At 40.8% G+C, this 21,320-nt stretch overlaps 1 protein-coding gene across 1 annotated transcript in view; it reads left to right on the forward strand.

The window, feature by feature from the left end:
• The window catches only part of ptchd4 (patched domain containing 4), a 46,159-nt gene that overhangs the window by 4,286 nt on the left and 20,553 nt on the right, over positions 1–21,320 (forward strand). Inside the window, exon 2 of the mRNA XM_056363539.1 lies at positions 8,212–8,707. Coding sequence (XP_056219514.1) covers positions 8,212–8,707 — 496 coding nt within the window. The remainder of the gene's footprint in view (positions 1–8,211; positions 8,708–21,320) is intronic.

A 21,320-nucleotide genomic window follows, 5' to 3' on the forward strand; every position in this document is an offset into this window, starting at 1 on the left:
TCAGGCTCTCTGCGCTCTCCATGTTCCTGAATCCTTATTCTCTCTGTCTGCCTGTCTGGCGAGCTGTCTGGGCTAATTCATTTGCCTGACTTCTTATGCCTCATCCCGCTCTTTGATGTCACAGCCGGGATTTATTTCTGTGCTTGTTATACAGAGGTAGACTTCGTAAAAAGTCCTACTTTTTGCTGAGCTGAATGTTAGCTCTGTTCCCAGGAGAAAATGCTTAAAATATATTCTTTGTTTTGCTCTGTCTTCTGTATTTTCAGTTGCGTAATCTTTTGAAGCTGTCAGGTAGTACAAGAATAAAAATGCATCAAAGAATACTAGAAAAAAGCAAAGCAAAAGCAAACGGGGCTAAATGAACGAACAATGGACAATTCCAACATATGGAGGGGAAATATATCTAACACTGAAATACATACATTAACAAGAAATACCTGTGGGTTGTGAGTCTGTAGCTTCATCCTGCATTCATACCACCAGCAACCTGATCACAATGCCAATTAGAGCTTAATTAGCGCTTGTTGATTGTTAGTCCAAGTGCAGAAGTTGTTACGGCAACAGATTGGACCTATGGCAACGCTGGTATGTGATTATCTGCTTATAATCGATGGGCCCCAAAATATCCTGGTGGACCAGCTTATTTTAGATAATAACAAATATGGACAGCTGTTTTCCAGCCGCCCAGATGTTATACATTAAAATGTTTGTTGTCACTCTCGTTAGCGCAAAATCACATCTTAGTCATCTCATTATCAAACATCAACAAACATTTTTAATAAGGATTCCTTGGCTTTACTTTTTCGAAGAGGTCTGATCCGAAGGTGCTGTTTACAGTTGAACAATAAACTTGTCAGTGCTCTCTGGTAGACAGATTATGTAATGTAAACAAGGCTGGGGAAATGTGACAGTGTTATAGTGCTGCAAAACCTATTGGGCAGCAAGTGGAGACTGATATTTGGGAGAACAATGTATCAGATTTTGAATTGCAAGACGATCTGTAGCATCCTGTCCTTCATTAGCATGTTGGTTTTTTATCACCATAAAGTAGTTTTGTTGCTCTTGTCCTTACTAAACCTTAAGGTTCCATATTTTACATTTTGTCAGTGTTTTATTTGACGTGATGATCCATAATAAAATATATTTGTGGTTTACAGGAAGTCCTGACGACTCGTTTCAAGGCTCAGTGTCTGAATACAGGCTGTGAGCATTTCTCCGTGGACTGAGCGCTTTGATACTTTCACAGTATTAATAAAGAACCTAGACCTGATCTATAATCAAACAACACGTTGACATCTACCTTTATACAATATGTGACCTTTAACCATGAATGTGACGGATCATTTGCAAAGATTTTGAAAAGCACTGACAAACTGTGGCACCAACTTAAAGGGTTGCTAGAACGGAAAATAGGTTGTTTTGGAAGGGAGTCACAAATGACTAGTGGGAGGACTTTTTGAATTGCTTTAGTTTAGTTAGTCATTCTCCCACGATAGAAATTGTTTCTTAACATACCCAGTGTGTGTGTGTGTGTGTGTGTGTGTATATAAATATATATATATTACCATTGTTTTCCTGACCTACCTGGCTATAAAGTTTCTCTATTCTCTTGTCAAATGACTGAAGCTGTATTTCATTGTTTACCTCTGGTACCAAACGTAAAGTCTCCTGTACCTGATGTCCTGGTCTGCTCCATCAGGCTAATTCAAACTGTTCAGCAACATTAATTGGACATCTCATTTGGGATCTAGCCTGTTAATCATAATTTTGTTTCATCTCCTTATTCAGTCTCATCATTGTGTTCGTGTTAACCACTATCCGTCTGTGGGACTGTGGGGGGGACGTACCCGTGTCATCAATGTCATTTTCAGTCAACATAAAATGGGTGAGCAGTGGCAGTTGGCTTGGAGCACCTAATGTTTTTCAGTCTCAGAGATATGCTGATTCAAGAGTTTTTATTTTATTAAATATTACATGATATTTTCAGATAATATAATGAAATTGATATCTGAAGATAATGGGCTTAAAATATAAAATGCACATGGTTTGGACTGAAGGTTGTGATTTGTCTCTGTGAAATTGTGTGGTACTTAGTGTCAAAGCCCATTATCTTGAGAGAAGAGTTTGATATCTCATGATAATTAGATAATTAAGTTGTTATCTTCTGATAATGAGGGGCAACTTTGGCCGCTCTGGGCTCCTGTAGTTGAAAGCTCCGGTGGTTAGAATTGATTTATATAAAAAAGACACACAGGTGTGCCATCTCTGCATTACATTTATCCTAACACTGATAATATTGTGTTGGACAAGACCAAGCTTCTTGTTCCATTCATGAGGGGACAGTGAAATTGAGTGCTGGATTGAATTAAGTTATTGAGCAGTTTGGGTTGTATGCAGCACGGCAATGTCAAGCTAAGGTCAATGTTTGTTTTACACCCCCATTCTCTTTAATAAATCATAAAACTGGAGGTGAGAGCGGCAGCGGTGAGGCAGCAGGAAAAACAGCTGATATGCAGAAGCAGGTCTGTGGCACCTTGAATGCCGCAGCAGAGCCGATGTGATGTGTGGAGGATGGGAGGAGAGGAGACACGGCGCAGGAATTAGCCGATGAGGTTAGGTATGTGGATGTCAATAACTGGCTCGCCCCAGGGTGCGTTTGGGTGGCCGGCAATAAAAAATACAAAAGACAGTCAATAGTGTCTCCTGAAACGACATTAAAACCCTCACGTAGGCATTTTCAGTATAAAATACATAAATATTTAGTAGGCCTGACCGATGTGGTTGAAATCAATCTTAGAAAATACCGACAATACTGCAAATGTGAAATGATGGTATGACTTAACTCTTAATGTAAAACAGAACCTTTAGTAACGCGTCGTTAGTATTTCCTCACACTTTGCTTGGACTCGTTCATTTAAACAGCAGAATGATTTAAAACAAATCATTTTATTGTGATACAATGCAACTGAAATAATAGTAATAATAATATTGATTTACTTTTTTTCTATTTGATGAATAGATTGGCTGAATGAATGAAAGCCAGTGAGTAAAACAAATTAGAAAATGGTGCATTCATGACCAAAAATACTGTAGTACATTGTTGCTAATCTTAAGTAGCGTCACTTCAAGGTTTGTTCGTCAATGTTTTGGATTTATGATATCATCAAGAATGGAAATTTTTTATTTTTGGATATTAATCAAACATTTATAGCTGCTAGTTTGCAGGTTTCTTGATTTAAAGGGGTGCCCCAATGATTTAGTACTTCCATAAAGCTGGGGGAGTTGTGAGGGGCAGAATAAAAAGAGACAATACCTGATACTTTGACATGGGGTTTGATTTATATGATTTCATATTGCACTTTAATTATATTCCCCTGGTAGTTGTGTTTGTATTCATTCATTTCACGTTGTGATATAGAGTTATAGTGGACTATACATGTACTTGCAGAACTTTGGTTCCAGTCTCAGGCTGCATACACTTTTGGAGCAGGTTTTCCTCCCCCCATCGCATGATGCTTCACCGTAGGGATGGTATTTGCCAAGTGATGAGCGGTGCCTAGTGTTTGCCAGACATAATGTTTGGAGTTCTGCTCAAATGATTCAATTTTTGTCTCATTAGACCAGATAATTTTTTTCCTCATGCTCTCAGAATCCTTTAAATGCTATTTGGCAAACTGTAAGCGGGCTGTGCGCTGTTTACAGAAAGTGGCTTCCCTCTTGCTACTCAACCATAAAGGCCTGATTGATGGAGCGCTACTGAGACGGTCGTCCTTCTGGCAGGTTGTCCCATCTCTGCAGAGGACTTCTGAAGCTCTTTAGAGTGACCATTGAGTTATTGGTTAACCCCCCTGACCAAGGCGCTTCTTGCCTGGTTACTGAGTTTGGTCAGGTGGCCAACCCAATTCCTGGCGGTTTCAAACTTCTTTTATTTCACAATTACTGAGGCCACTGCGCTCTTGGGAACACTCAAAGCTTTGGAAATGGTTTTATATCCTTGCCCTGATCAATGCCTGGCCACACTTTTATTACCGGAGGTCTACAGAGAGTTTTTGGATTTCACGGCTTTTATTGTGCTGACATGCGGTGTGAATTGTGAGACCTTATATACGCGGGTGCATGCCTTTCTAAACTAAATGTCCAATCAATTCCAACTCAACTCAAATCGAGTTCTAGACACATCTCAAGGATAATTAAAGCAAACAGGAAGCACCTGAAGTTTGAAGCAGATACTGAATAATTATGTGAATAACAGATTTCAGTTTTTGATTTTTAATACATTTCTGAAAGCATGTTTAGCCGTTATGTACTAATGAGTGCAGATTGATGGGCAAAAACGGCATCACACTCAGCTTTACCTCATGTTTTCTCTTTACCAATTAGCAAATGTATGCATGCTAACACGCTACACTAAGATGGTGACCATGGTAAACACCAGCATGTTGACATTACCCATTTGAGCATGTCCGTATGCTAACACTATTGTGCCAATGTTACAGCCTGACAGAGCTTCTGGCGTTGCTGCACACTCTTGTCTTATACTCACACAGCCACAGAATACATTGTACGTTGCCATGTAGAATTATGGTGCTACTTCAACAAAAGAGTGTTAATATGCAAAAGAAATATCAATTAGGTTGCCTTAGAAAAGAGTAATCGTATATTAACATTCTTTTATTGATTTTTTATTTATAGTTTTTCTGTTTAAATTAGTTAGAAAAACCTGGAAACACCTCTCCCAACAGCCACATCCATCTTTTGTCAGGGAGCTCAAGAGGTGTCACATCCCCCCTTTTCACTTATCACTCAACCTCTCACAGATATCACACATACTTGCTGTTGTGTGGTGCCCCATCCACACCTACTCTCACTCTGTCGTTCTCTCTCTCCCACACACAATGGCACCGAGAACTATATTTTGTCTTTCTAAAGGCTGCCACAGACAAGAAGAGAAAACTAAATCCTGCGCATTTTCAGAAGCTGAGCTGAGCAGACATTTTGCAGATGATTTAGAAATTGTTGCCCTGATAATGGCACAATATTCACCGTGTTGCAGCTGGTTATGGGTATGCATGTGTTTCAGCAGTTTCAACAGTCTGAGCATGTAATGGCTCAGTCTGGGGTGCAAAAGTTTATAGATAAGTGTGTTGTGACTGTTGAGATTTATCTGAAATGCTTTAGTGAAGTTAGGAAGTCAATGTGGTAGATTAATTTCAGCTTTGTGCAATTACACAAGTGAAATGAGAGCTAAAGCTTTCCGAGTTCCCTTAGCAATTACTGAGTGATTACATTACAGAAACACGCTTGTACACTGTCATGAAATGATAAATTTCAAAGGCTGAGTAGGATTGTTTTGAGAGTAATAATGTAGTATAAAAATAACATGCAGATATTGTTTTATATGTTAATAGTGCTAATATATTAGAGGTAGTCAGGAAACCTGGCTCTTGACTTATGGATGGGATCAGTTATGTGACTTGAAGGTTGCAGTTACCACTGTGGCCGGTTTATTCTGCTGCCCACATAATGCCAGAGGAGAATAATGCATCCATTTTTGTCTCACTGCAGCAAATTGCTTACAAAAATTGAAGCAAACAATCATGGGGATTTATTTATCTAGAAGCGTGAGATTTATATCAAACTCCCCACTGTGAAACAACATATTGTGGCTGTTTGACTGTGCTGGATTATTGTGCTCATAACAAGATAAATCATGTCTACAATAAGCTGCAAATTAAGTTGACATTGTTGCAACAACAAAACAGTGTCATGTTGGGGTTCAAACTCACATCAAAATGTTGCGTGTGTGTCTTGCTGCCCTGATTAAGTGGGCTTAGGAAATATTTATTATGTCAGTGTTTTATAATAATATATAATATATTGTACAGTTAAACCTGGCGAATAAGCCTATAGCTTTGATGTAGTGTATGTGCATGATTGCAGGAAATGCGCACTGTACTATATTTAAATGTGTGTCACACACAGTGTCTGTACATAAAGACGGATGACATGTCCCGGATAGGAGCGTTGCCATCTTGTTGACATCATGTGTAGCCAGAGTCTGTGCAGTAGTAATCATGAGTCAATCACAGCTGTCAATCATGATGTCACACTCCCGTTTTATAGCTTCAAATAACTAATAAAAACTAAACCTATCAGAAAAATGAACCCTTGAATACACAATAGTGCACTGAGAACTGACAGAAACTATGTTTGGGAAAAATGTACTTGACATGTACTGGCGGGGTTATGATCTATACTGCCGCCAGCCACCAGGGGGCGATTGAGATGTTTAGGCCTCACTTTTGGGGAGCTGTGATGTCGTCCATCTTTATATACAGTCTATGGTGGCACCCCTAGGTGGCCACCATTATCCCTGAAAGCTGGCATGAATTTGCATGACGAACTAATGCTGCACTTTTCTTGTACATGAACTGTCAAATCTTTAACGCTGATTCCTCAAGCTGAACTGTATCGCTGCCTGAATCAGGATCAAGCATCCTGCATTGGATACTCTGAAAAGTGCCCTTTTCATCTTAATTAAAAGTAGTTACATGAAATTCCTGATTTATGAATTTCTGGTAGCTAAGTAACAAACTTAGCATGTGGGAAGTAGGATTCCTTTGAAATATCTCTTCAGAGACCTGACGGGGCAAATTCTCATAAATATATCAACATATTATATTGTAATTTCATTTTGTTTCACTGTCTTCCTGAGCCAACTCTACTATCAGACTGGACTATCACAGGCACATTTTAGTTTTTTTGAATGAAGCATTTCATTTAGTAACTGCAACAGAGTCGCCAGGAAGTGGGTGAGGTGGATGACGGAGATACAGAGTGCACGGCTGTCAGACCAGAGAGATCAGGGTTCACATCCACATTCCCACCTGTTCTTAGGTTTTAGGCAGCAAAAAAACTTTCTCTAATATTAACAAAGTGCTGTGAGAAGCTACACAACCATAAACAGTTGAATAATACTGTAGCAAGATCAGATATTTAATTCTGTGAAGATTGTGCAGATATGTTCAGTATCAACATATTTGTGCAAAATAAATCCAGTTCAGTTCCTCTTTACCTTAATAGAAAACAGTGATTGAAATCTGTGAGCCGGTCACTTTGTGATAAGTGATCTCTCAGGAAACTCAGACAATGTCTTCAGCAGAAGCATTTGTTGATCCATCGGGGAGGAGAGATAACTACGTCACACTTTCTACGTTACCAAAATGCGGTTGTTCTGGATGGAGCCACATCACGTTACTGACTATTGTTTATCTCTTCAGTGCTTCTTTCCCACCCAGAGAAGATGTGCGTAAATCATGACCCTGAGGGCAGTTATGGCTATTCACCGGAGACTCTGTCTTGTTCTATCTCTGAGGGTCTGTGCTCGACCTTGGTTGCCACGGTAACTGCCAATGGGGATTGGGCAGTAGTGGACATGTGTGTGCCCTGCAGAGAAACATGGCCTAATACTTAATGAGACCTAATAATAAAGGAAAAACACCTAAAGAAGGAAAGATTCCTTCACAAAACCCTAATCCAGTGGCAGTTATATATGTATATATATGTTTTGTTCTCGCAAATTAGTTGTATGTAAAGTTGTTTTCTTGGGGACAGGGTTGCCTGAGCTGCAAACAGAGAACTTCAAAATCTGAACTACTGTATCCACCCAGGCCACACTTTTATGTCAAACATGAGAAAGGTTTTGCCAACAATAACCTCTTGTCTTTATTATGCTCTGATTTGTTCCTGAGAGACTAATGCTGCCCACGTTTATTGTCCCAGCTGTCTTATTGAACTCCTCTTCTTCTGCTCTGCACATTTCTTATTTCACAATTGCATTACCTTCAAACACTCGACACTGTGATGTCTTGCATTCACCGTATAATTAGATTAATTTAAAACCTCGCTATGGAGCTCCACATCTACCTTCGCGATATATCACCTGCTTTGTCCGCAGCTGTAATAAGGAGTTCAAGTCGAATGATGAATCAACATTAGAGCAAGTAAGGCTGATAACTACTGCTGCAATGCTCTGTGGGGTTGGAAGTTTCTAGCATGTTGTACAGCAGGCTCTTTCCCATCACTGATGTCTGTTGTCAAGGGCAACATGCCTGTGTAGCCACGAGCACTGCAAACACGTAGAATAATGTATTTTTATGAATTGTACCTTTCGTCAAAGCTAATTGTCGGATATCTCTAAATCCCCTGCAGGATGGCCGCGTGTCCTTCATCGGCCACCAGCTGGGCGGCGTGTCCTTCTCGCCCAACAGCCGAGACCAGCAGGTCAAGTTCGCCCGCGCCGTACAGATCACCTACTACCTCCGCAACCACGGCCCCGTGGTGCAGGATGCCATCGCCGAGCGCTGGGAGAACGAGTTCTGCGCCCTGGTCAGCCGGCTGTCCACGTCCGAGGCGCCGCACGCGACCGACCAGCTCCACATCCAGTCGCTCACCTCCTTCAGCCTGTGGCGGGACTTCCACCAGACGGGCGTGCTGGCCAAGGGGGAGGTGCTGGTCAGCCTGGTGCTGGTGCTCCTGGCCGCCACCATCTCCAGCTCCATGCGAGACTGCCTGAGGGGGAAGCCGTTCCTGGGCCTCCTGGGAGTCCTGACCATCTGCATCGCCAACGTGACCGCCGCGGGGATCTTCTTTATATCAGACGGGAAGTTCAACTCCACGCTGCTGGGGATCCCATTCTTTGCCATGGGTGAGCATGGGTCACGACTCTGTGTGTGTGTGTGTGTGTGTGTGTGTGTAGTGGTTAGTTAAGGGGCTTATCAGGGTTCGACACTCACTGAGGGTTGATTGGGGAAGGGATTAGCAGAATTGTGTTGGGCTTTTCCTCGGAGGGGATGCCGGCAGTTCATTATTGTTGTTGCCACCAAACAGACAGAGTGGCATGTGTGTGTTTCCCATGTGTGTCTCTGCAGTTGTGCAGCGATTTCTTTTGTTAGGCAACTTTGCATGTTTAAGCATCGAGGACACAGTCCCTCAGTTTTGTTGTGCAGGTTTTTTGCTGAATGAATGTTATCTTCGATGTGGATTTAATAATAAACTCGATCACAGTTCACATCAACCAAAAGAATCCATCAGAATCCCAGAGCACTGTATGGGAACAACACTGATGGAATTCATTATTAAAACACATACAAATAGATTTATTTCATGTTTGAAATTTGCAAGTCATATTTCAGTGGTGTCACACAACTATGATGTAAGGCGTTGTTTGCTGAAAATGATTAGGAGTGGGTGCTGTAAACAAGGCAGGTTTGCCCTGTGCAAAAACTTGAGCTGATAAAATCATCAACATTCATACAATTGAGTCATCGCTGCGCGCAGTCGGGGGGGCAAAGGAAAGGAAAAGATGATTTTCAAGGTACATGATTCTGAAGGTTGTGAAGCAAAAGCCTGTGCAATATAATAGAATAGGATGGACAGTAGGGGGTGTTTAATGTTCTGACGCATCAGGGATATAGGCACGATTTTGTCCCTTAACCCCTCCAACAAAGAAGAAGAAGATTTCTTCTATTCTTTTTGTATTTGTTGTCTGTTCATTTATATTTCTAAAAATTCTTTTAAATGTGTAGAAAACAGATTTCTTTAGGGAATTGCAGAGCTGTAAAATTCATTTTAACTGCAGATATGCAAAAGCCCCAAATCCCCCATCCCCGAATAAATTGCAAAGGGCATGCATTGTCATGAAAATGAACACACTTTTTACAGTATTAGTTACTTAATGACCAATATAGCATCATTCCCACATTGCATCATCATTTACACTCTTGTTGTCTCAGACTCTGTTTCTCTCCCTTTGTCTCTTCCCCTTTTCTCCTTTTTCCTCCTCTCTTTACGTCTTCTCTTATACATTGTCTATTTACAGCACAGTATATCTTGCATTTCCTCCCAGTAAGGTCACTGGGTCCCTGGGGCTTTAGCACAGCTCTGCCGCAGGCCAGCGGACAAAACTGAAGTTTAAGTAAGACTCAGAAGCAGGAGGCTGGAGCAAGTCCATGTGACCTAGAGAGGAGAGGAGAGGAGAGGAGAGGTGTATCATGGGGGGTGGGGTACTGAGAGAGGCTTAACAGGAAAGTCAAGGAGAAAAGAGCAAAGAAAAAAATGTATGTGATGTATAGGAAAACGGAGGGTGCAGAGAAAGAGGCAGGGGAACAGACTGAGACTCAGAGGGACGAGGTAGAGGAGATGGCAGAGAGAAACTCGCGTACAGACGGAGGAGGTGGAGAAGGGCCAAGGAGATGGAGAGGACCTGATTAAGTCTGTAATTTCATGTGACAGGACCTCAGAGGCAGCAGATGTCCACCTTCCTCTTGGGAGGTCCTTACTGAGACACACCCCTATCACTATATCAACGCCACATCAGGGCAGACACTGAGAACTCAAATGGATACTGATACCCAATCTGTCAGAGAGGCGCCCTCTGTTGAGAAGTCATCACTATTTAAAAGCTTTCCGCGGATTTTGATTTAAAGAGCAACTCTGAGGTTTATTTCCTCACTGAATTTAAACTTGAGGCTAAATGGAAATGGTTTGGTTTATATTGGTTTTACTTTGTGTGTGTGTGTGTGTGTGTGTGTGTGTCACATTATCATTGTTCTATAAGTCTGTGTCCCTGCACACTTTAGCAGCAGTGAGTCAGTTATCTGGATAAACTGTCATCCTGGTTTGTTATTGTGTTACTGCAGTTTTAAACTACAGGCTGTCAGGACACTGGGCCTCGTGCAAGAACCAGTGGCAGATACAAGTGATTTACCTTTGTGTAAAGTGGACAGTTCACAATCATTAGACCTGCAACTCTAAAGCCAGAATTTGGAGTTTGAATATTGAGATTCCAAAACAAACTAAAAGAAGATAGATAACTAAAACAAACCTGCGTTCTGCTCACTCCATCATCATGATCATGGCTTCCTAATTTACTGATTATATTATTGCTGTATATGCTATAATATTATCCTGTCTAACAGGTGCCGTCATTAGAGTGTCTATTGACGTACTTTTGTAATCTCATTTAGCCACTTGTTAGCGACCGGGCCTTTTTTAAGAGCTATTTTATGTTGTAGAATAAAACGTGAAAATGTCTTAAACTTGTGTTAATTAGGCTTTACATCTGATATCTAACCAAAAACCCACATACTTTTGGACAAGGGAATTGTAAGTGCTAACATGCTAACTCATTTCCGGGGTTTAGGATTAGTCACAGGCAGCTTTGCTTTACAAAAGACATTTTTTTAGCATCTAACATATTGTTACTGCAGGGACTTCCTGCGTCCAGCTGGTCAAACCATTCGCTCTTTATTCCTACAGTACAGCGCCGTTCTCACTACATGTTGTTGACTATCATACTATTAATATTTATGTCTCAGCGCCAATGACAGCTGTGGGTGGAGGCATCGTGTTTTCGGGTTGCCCATCTGTCTGTCCCACTCTCATGAACGTGATATCTCAGTAACACCTTAAGGGATTTTTTTTTTCTAAGTTTGGTACAAACGTTCACTTGGACTCAAGGATGAACTGATTAGAATTTGGTGTTAATAGGTCAAAGGTCAAGGTCACTGTGACCTCATAAGATACATTTTTGGCCATAGCTCAAGAATTCAGACGCTAATTATGACACAATTTAACACAAACATCTAACAAGATAAAATGATGAAGTGAGGGACATTTTATATCCAAAGGGTCAAAGGTCACATTCACTGTGACATCGTAAATGCTCTGCACAGACACGTTCTTGGCGGAGAGTTTTGAAGAATGTTTTATATTTGTTATTTTGAGCTAATGCGTTAGCCCGCAGCGGCTGGTATCTGACAGCCACATGCTGAAAAACGTCTTTACTGAAGCAGAGGTACACAGACGCTTCTGAGCCTCAGTCTGCACACTCCCATGATTCATTTGTGGTGGCGATATACACCACAGACCTAATTATCTTATCTGAATACGGTCCCATGGCTTCTTAGTTGGTTCTTGTGCCCTTCATCTCCTCTGTGGAGACAACAGTAACACTTGGGATCATAGTGTTCTATTTAAAACCCCTACGTGTAAAATTGTTGGGTTATTATAGATTATTTGAAATTATACTGACAGTGCAGGTTTTTCTGTGGAGAAAAAAATTGTGTTTTAATGTTATGTTAATTACTTGCGAACGTTAAAGTCAGCCACGTGTTGTCACGCTCTTCCAAAATCCTGCAGCTACATTCAGTGGCTTTAGAAGTGATAACACCTGGTTTGTTACCAGGCTGGGCCGAGGCTCTGGTAATGTTATGGTATCTCAGATTGCGTTTGAGGGGGAAGTCCACAATATGAACAATGGTCTCCGCTTTCCACGGTACTTAAACTCCTCCATTAAAGCGCCATTGGGCACTATAAGGAAAGAAGTGAGTAAAAGTGTATCATTAACATATTCTTCTTTACTATCAATATGCTAATATAAAACACATTATAACAGCACTCCTATTTATCTTTGTTTCCCCTGGTCTGTAGCAAATTTACTAGGTTGACACATATTAGAAAGGCACATACCTGCCCTTGTACGATCGCTTCAGTAACTGTCCACAGACTTCCATGACAGTATATTAAAAAGCACGGGTGAAAAAAAAAAAATGCATTAGCAGTCCTGTGAGCACGCTGGGCTCCATCACTGTGAAGTAGAAAAAAGTGTAGAACAACCAAAACTTCCATCCGCCCCTGAAGCTCTCTGTGCGGTGAAGTGGCCACATGAAAGCCACTCCTGAGTAAAAGCTAACCACCCAAATGGTGTGTGTCCTTTTGGTCGCTTGAAGCCGAACAACTCTTCTGCTTGATGGGATGGAAATTAAACTCTGACATGAATGTTAAATGCCCCCCCCCCCCCCCCCCGAATTTAAATCGCTCAAGCCTTTTTAATTTACAATACCAATATGATACCAGAGTTTCATATTGAATTTGATGCCACATTTTGCCCAAACACATTAGTATAAAATTGTCAAAATTACGATTTCAAAGAAGAACGTCCTGATCAGAAAATAAGACTATGTGGTCCTACTTTCTGTTGCTACTAAAACGTACTGAGGTTTGATACCCAGCACTGTGAGGCACATAACTTCACATAAATTTAACATTCAGAGAACAAACAAAAAGATTTTTGTGACAGAGAGTTTGGTAGCATCTGAGTTGTTGAGACAGAATTTTTTCCCCCTGATTTGGCTTGTAAAATGTAAAGCTGTGTCATGGTTTCCCTGTATCGCTTTCATCAAAGCCTCCTCTCACATCGTAGTAAAAACAAATCCATTATTCTCTCTGAACAATCCTGCCAATGTCACCTCTGGCCTTTGAATCACGTAGAGGAAGAAACCCAGCGCGGGGCAGGTACCACCACGTGTCGCTGGACCTTTGTTTAATATGGAGCAGCTTCTCCTCCTGTCCGTCTCCCCTGTGTCTATCTGCCCTGTCATCTGCGAGCTGGCCAATTACTGCTGAGCTGAGCTTGTCACTTCGTTCTCTCTCTGGATATGTGATGGCTGTTAGAAGTGTAAAAACTGGCAGGGACATGAGAGGAAAGAAAGCAGAGCAGGACTCATGAAACATACATGCTGTGACATTACAGAGGAAGTGATGGCGCTGTCTGTCTCCAACAGGCCAAAAAACTGTATTTTATTTTCTTAACACAACATGCAGCGACTGTGTGTCCCACTGGGACATGATGGTACTCCTTGGTGCAGAGCTATAATCCCATTTTTTTCACCTCGGCCACATTTGACTCACAGCGAGAGCATAAATTGTTTCAAATTGCTGCTGTGCATGAAGTGTGTGCAGGTGTTGGTGTTTTATTTCAGATAGGAAGTCAAACAACAACCGTGATCGCTCGCAAACATTCACACTTTTACACCAAACATCCCCTTTGTGGCCACAGCAGTATTGAGGTTACGGCATGCTCTATGAAGTCATATCAAATATTCTGAACACAAGGTCACACTTATTGAGCTATCACTGACTTCCATTTGCTGAAGAAGTCCATGAGATACGGTCAAAAGTGAATAGCTACTAGAGTGGACCTTGCATTTAAAATATTAAAACGCAGATGTGGTAATAACTGTTTCTTTTACAGGCCTTTAATGGCAAATAAAATACAGAGATTTAATTGGATTTAATTCCAAGAGGAGTTTAGCAGGTGTTTCCATGGATTTGCTTGTTTGCAGTGTTGTGGATAATACTGGGCAGATTGGACAGTTGTAATATTATTACTTTGTGATTGGCACCAATACATTGATTTATATAAAGTTTTCTTATTTTGCTGACTGTAATCACGGTTCTCAAATGCACATGTATTCCAAAAAATAACCCGATACTGATTGTAACCAGGTAGTAATGGATCAATTAATAGAAGAAATACCTGATCAGTTTTGTGCTCAGGCGCTGCCAAGATGGCGACAGCAGAGCAGCCCACTCTGAGCTTTAAAGCCGCTCTTCTTGTGGGTGACGTCACAGAGGCTTCGTGTATTTTTCTCATGACAATAATGAATCAGGCTTCCATATAATAAAGAACTGTGTTTGTCGACTTACTCTAGTTACCGTTTATATACTATTTAAGTTTCTGGTATGAATTTGGATGCCTGTAGGAGGAAGGGTGATTAAAGATGTGTTGATGGAGGAAATTTCTCTCCCTCGTGGCCGCTGTCTGAGCTCTGCCACATCAATCTGAACCTGTGCTGTTCCTGTCACAGTTACTGCATGATTTACAAGCTGTTTGGACTTTTCTCTGTCTGGACACTGATGTTTTTAAGGCCTGATATTTTTTTATTATTTTATTTTTTTGTATCCTGTGAGTGTAAGATAGATAGTGACACTCAACATTCATAGCCGGTCATGCGCAGTGGCCATCACCGCTGACCCTAGAAAAGCCTTCTGGGAATTCCTGCCTGTTCCAATAAGCAGGTCTGGATGACTGATGATCGATCTATGGATGTTATTGCCGTGAGTGGCTCTGGGATGATGGCGGTATGACAGCCTCAGGGTCGTTTTTTAAGGAGCGGGGGGGGGGGGATAATAAACCAGCTCCATACATTAATTAATATAGCTCCAGGATGATGTGGTCCCAAATTGTAAAATACACTATTTCTGGAAGAGCAAGTCATTACAATATCCCTGATGTTTCCACCAGAATTTTAATGTTGCCGTGAGCAACAGGAAGACAGATTTTATTCTGGGAGCTGGAGTCATTCCTGGCCCCATTCCCAGTATCATGTACTGATTTTATTTAGATTTTCCACTCGTGTCCCCCCTTCTCAGTTCATAATTATATAACCAGTGCTCACTAGCCTGTGTCACAGCATCTTTAATTGAAGACTGTGAAATTTGCACTCTGCTGTATTTATAGTATAACGAGACTCCGTGTTAAAACTGACTGCGGTGTCAGGAAGGAAAAGTCACAGTCTAATTAAATCTCACAGCGCAGTTTGCGACTGCTACGTCCCTCCACATCACCATGGTGATCTGGGAACCTGTAGGAGGGTTATTTAATGCTACCTGGAAAGGGGAAGTTCACTTTTGTATTTATTTGGCTAAAATAAGGCTACTTGAGGACAAAATCCAACCTCAGGCGCTCGACTCCACCAGACATAGAAGGGTTTTTGTTTTTGTTTTTTTATAAATTCATTTCCTGAAAAAACGCCCCGGAAATGAAAACATTAGTGTGGACATAGCCTTAGGTACAAACTGGGGGGCATGGAGTTTGAAAAACAAAGGGGCTTAGGAATGATGCAGTTGCATTATGGGAAGTGTAAGATCCAGTGTTTTCCGAGCTTGACCCCATAGAAAAGACTAAAAGTCAGGATGTTCAAGAACACAAGCGGTGAGGACAGGTTGTAAATGAACCTCCAGCTTAATCCTAGGATGAAAAAGGCAATTTAACAAAGCAATTTATGACAGAAAAGCAATTTCTTTCACTTTCACTTTTTACCCTTAAACCATGCTGTGATAATATAATTGGTATTTATTTAAAACATCTCATTGTCTGAGTGCAATTTTTCCTTGGCCTAATGGAGTCATTTTTAAAGAAAGCCAAATATGAACATGAACATCCTGCTGCTTTGATTTTTGTAATGATTATTCTTTTTATTTAGCTTTGACATAAACCTGCTTGTTCCCCACAGTATTACTCCCTAAACCCGATGTGGGGCAAATGAATAATAATAATAATAGTTGTATTTTGCAGAATTATTTTTGAATTTGCGACCAGATGCTCCCAATCCATCTGAGTCCTGGATAGCAGAAGTAACAGACAATAACAACCTTTTTCCCCCCAACTGAAACAGAAGCTTGTGGAGTTTACTTTGATTCCAATCTGTTCCGAACTTCTGTATCTGAAAAAGCCTCAAACATGGACATGAATTCTCAGCAGGTGTCTGGAAACAAAGTGCAGTGTCTGCTGCTCAGGCAGCGACTCCAGCAGCTACACAACCATCTAGAGACACACCTGATAATAAAGAGTTACAGCCTCATTTGTCAGCTCCCTACTGCCTCGCTGCCACCAACCGTGAATTAGTTGAGGTGTTTGGTTGTGTGTGTCTCCTCTCACAGCTTTTAAAGTTTACCTCCTTGCACCTTCATACTGTCATAACCATGAGGACTGGCTCTTTTGGGGTGTGATGTTGCATTTTTATATCCTGGTGGGGACTTACACCTGAATACACATTAACCCATGGAGACTCACAACACCACAGGGACAAAACACTGAGGTGGGGACTGTTTTTACTTAAAATAAAGTTACATTACAAGTTACAAAAACAAAATACAGCAACAATAATGATTAACATTAAGAGTCACACGTGCACGTTTAGTTGCAGGATCTGCACACGGACATACCTACACATGCACAGCTGTAATTATACATACACACACCACAAACAGTATATGGCTGAGATGTGCTAATCACATACACACACACACGTGAGAGTTTTAGTGAATAAACACACAAGTGTATGTATCTGCATTTCATCTTCACTGTCAATTTTCACTCCCCATAGGGTGTGTGTGTGTGTATGTGTGTATGTGTGTGTGTGTGTGTGTGTGTGTGTGTGTGTGTGTGTGTAGATGTATGCATGTGTCATATGTGGCTCCTCCCCATTATGTCAGAGAGTATTGATCCACATATTACTTTCTGAGTCCAAAACAGCTGACCTGCACACCCACACACACACACACACACACACACACACACACACGCAGCACACGCAGCACACTCTACTCAACATAACCATGAATGTGCCTTGTAATGAATGGCAGGGAGAAACACACGGAGAGCTAATGCTGCTCATGCTAACGTATTTAAATTCAAACCGTAGCATGAAGTGTTTAAGTTAAATCATTCCAATCTATTGATTTACCAGTGTGCACTAAAATGTGACAGAATTTTAATCAACACTAGCGATATCACATCTCTCCAAGTGTGACATATTATATGCCATTAATCGGGCAGCTGTATAAATCTTCATTGATGTGTGACAGGGAGTAATGGAAACATTGGATTTGAGACCACTGCGGGTGATGGCCTCAGGTCTGCAGCACGCTGAAACAGCACTCTCATGTTCAGGCTTTCATAGAGAAGAGAGATGATGATACACAACAATTACTGGCATCCTTTTCATTAGGTATCAAGATGGCTAACTGGCTGACAGTGAGTCAATTTATTTGAAAATCGAATTTTAAAACTGCAAGAGCTGAGAGTTTAAATTTTAATCAGCAATGTCGGGGTTAAATTCGTCTGAGTTATACTGTGAGAAAAAAAGAAATGTGACCTGAATCTAAAAATCACAGCTTGTATTTCCTGTGTTCTGGTGGCTGACAGTTTATTGGCCCATTAGAAGAGCAGCAGAGCTGCACCACACATCTGTCCCTTTATAGTAATGGCCAAACTGACTCAGACTGAAATGCCCCAAAAAAATGAGACATTCAAAGGAAAACTATACGACTCACGAGCTAAAAATAAAAACAGAAAATTAAAAGATGGATAATTGAGTCTTTATCTGACAAACTGTCATTATAAATAACTTCTACAATAGACCTGAAGAGTGTAACTTCAGTTCCATTTCACATCTTACAGTCTCAACCATTTTTATAATTAACTATCTCAACACTTCTTAATTATGGAATGCCATCTTAATTAATATTAAATAAATAAATCAATACATGAATAAATAAATACAGGTAAATAAATCCTGTAGAAACATATAAATAATAATAATAATAATGTAAATATATAAATGACTCAATAAATGAAAAACGGAAATAAATAAATGTAGAAGTATGAATAAAAATCTCCTGACATAAAGGTTTATTTATTTATTTATTCATTCATTCTTTTATTGATCTATTCATTTATGTATTCATTTATACAACTATTTATTTATTTATTGACACACTTCTATATTTCTATTTACATTTATTACCTACTTCTCCCCAACACTGTACAGTATGTGCAGCTTAAAAAAATTCCCCTTTTGGGTTTTTTTGGGGTTTTTTTTTCACAATTCCACGAACTGTATAATCAATATATTTTTTATTGCGTACAGAACGAAAGAAAAACCCCACTATAATTAATTACAACAAGCCCCACGATGCTGCCTCCTACATTTCACCCTCTCATTAGATTTGCCATTTGTGTCAGCGTGTGAACATTGACCGGGATGAGAACCACTTTTATTGATGAGAGTCAATGAGCAGGTGTGTGCGCAGGTTAATTAATTTTTAATGGAACATCCAGCAGGAAGTGGGTTTTGAAAGAACCCCCCTCATCACAGCTCTAAGTATTGCCATCAAAGCGTCGTGAGGTTGTGAATTTTTAATGGATCGACAGCAAAAAAGGTCTAACTTTTGTAAACCGCGCATCATCACTTCCTGTCTGTGTATTTCGGGTCTGTTGTGGTATTTTTGCGCCGAGTGTCATCAATTGCTTGTGAAGTCATTTCACTTCAAAGATGAGACAGTGGCAGCGATCTCAGGCCTGTGACAGTCGTGTTGATCGCTGTGGCTTTTTTAGTGACAGATATACAAAATATTAATCACTTGGGCAAAATTTAGAATCAAAAAAGGCATTTGATTGTTCGGTGCCTGTGTGTAATGATAAGTGTTCGCTCTCTCTGCTTTAACACTTTAAGGCAGAACTGCATCCAGTAAATTATTCGTCAGTTTTATTCATCCCAAAGTCAGTGTCCACTCCTTATTTTTCTGTTTTCACAATTCAGTCAAAGCTCCAAACAGCACAACTCCAACAAAACGCAGTACAGCAACAGACACTCACTCTCAGGATCTGATGCAGTCCAGGAGAAACACAGAAATCTGATTCTGAGTAGACAGACACATTTTTGACATAGCTATGTATATGATGGTCTGTGAGTTTGGCATCGGTGGTTTAGTACAGCAGCTTGGATAATGCATTTGTCCTATAACTCAAAATGATCATGCTTTAAGTGCTGTTTCAGTGTGGTGTAATATGATTGATGGGGACCAGCTTGTTGTGTATCTGCAGGCCGACACCGACAGAAACAAAGGCCCATAAATAAATTAAGCTGTGCAAACACACAAATTCAGGGAGCTCCCTTTCCTTAAAATAATAATAGCATAGCCAAGTCTGAACGCTGCAGCTCTTCAACAGAGAGAGAAGCTACTTTATTAGATTGTTACAACAATAAAACCCTGCTGCTGGAGAGAGATGAAGAAAACAGGAACGAAAAGACATATATAGATGTTAAAAACGAAGAAATTTTGCTGCAGAAAAGCAGCAGAAACATACTTTCCGTCTTTCAGAAGGGGACGACTTAAAAATGCAAATGACCAGATTTGCCATTTCACACCTGGAGGCAATTCCAGAAAAATCTGTTTCAAACTCTGCCAAACTCCTACACAGAAACCAGGAGAACGTACCGAGCTGCGCTGGGGAGGGTGTGAGTGTACGTGGGTGAGTTTGTGCATATGTACATTAATGTGTGCATTATTAAAAGTATTAAAGGTGAGGAGCAGTATTACATTTTTGCTTGTGATACTAATTTCCATTGCATCATTGGGTCAGTAGTAAACAAGACTCTGTTTGATAAGCAATAAATGAAACCCACATATTTATTATGACACCAGCTTCAACAAGTGACAGGGACATTCTGTGTTAAAACCAACCACTGGACGATTCTGCAAAAACCCCAAATGGTGCCAATGACGTCTCAACTGAAATAGTAAAATATCTTGAAAACTATTGGATGGATTGCTGTGAAGTTTTGGTACATACATTCATGGGGGTGATTTTTAATCATTTGAAAGCGGCTAGAACATCAGAGTTACCACAAGTCATTTCACAAGTTCATTTTCCATGTCAGCATCTCTTGACAGAAGCAGTGGCTTGCAACCAATCAGAATGCAGAAGTGCTCCACACTAGAGAACACTGGAGAACACGACCATGTAAACTTTTGTTTGGTGTAGCTAAAAGAAAAGTATGTCTTCATGTAGGAACCTCTTGCTCATAGAAAGAAGCGGAGTGAGAAAATAGGTTTTGAGGATCTTTAAGTGTAATTTGAAGCCAATGAGGAAGGACTCCCTGAACTTGTTAGCTTTCATTTAATAGCACATCTGATTCTTTGCCTGAGAGCAGTTTGTTAATCTCACCCTGCAGTCTGGGTAATGATACTGTCTTTTAGCAGTCATTACCTCTGTAGCCCTGCAGCAAGGTGAAACTCACCTCCAGGAAAACAGTGTATAAGCAAACAGCTGCAGTTAACTAGGCCAGCAAATGAAGGTAGCATTGGGGAAATGTGTGTCTGAAATTAAGAGTGAAATTGTAGAAATTTCCTTTATGATGGAAACCGGGGTTTATATGATGTTATTAACCAAATATTGATTTGGAAGTGAAGATTGCTGTTGGTCTCCCCTGTGTCCCCTCTTCTGCGGCGGGACCTCCTCCTTGTGATATTGGCTCCTCTGTCATCACCACCTGTGTGATGAGCCGGCTTGGTTACCAGTCGTCCTGATTGGAAGAATCCACGGTGGGCGGGAGCGGCCGATGTGCTCTCTCGCCACATGATGGATGTGCTTCTGGGGTCGAAGTGCCACAGAAGTTTTAGAGCAGCAGTGTAGTTTAATGACTCGGTGGCCGGTGTGGGCCAGGGGAGGAGGGGAAGGCAGAAGGCCTCCATTATAGCCTCACTGTGCTCAGGCTGTGAGACTATAAGACTATTTCTTTCTCTTTTTTTTACACCCCCGCCTCTTGTTTGGGAAGAAAATAGTCTACAGGACAGCCAGTGACAAACTGCCCTCTTACAATCCATTCAGGCTTGTACCTGCATCTTGG

This window comes from Seriola aureovittata, chromosome 19 (genome assembly GCF_021018895.1).
Source record: "Seriola aureovittata isolate HTS-2021-v1 ecotype China chromosome 19, ASM2101889v1, whole genome shotgun sequence".
Taxonomy (NCBI): Eukaryota; Metazoa; Chordata; class Actinopteri; order Carangiformes; family Carangidae; genus Seriola; species Seriola aureovittata.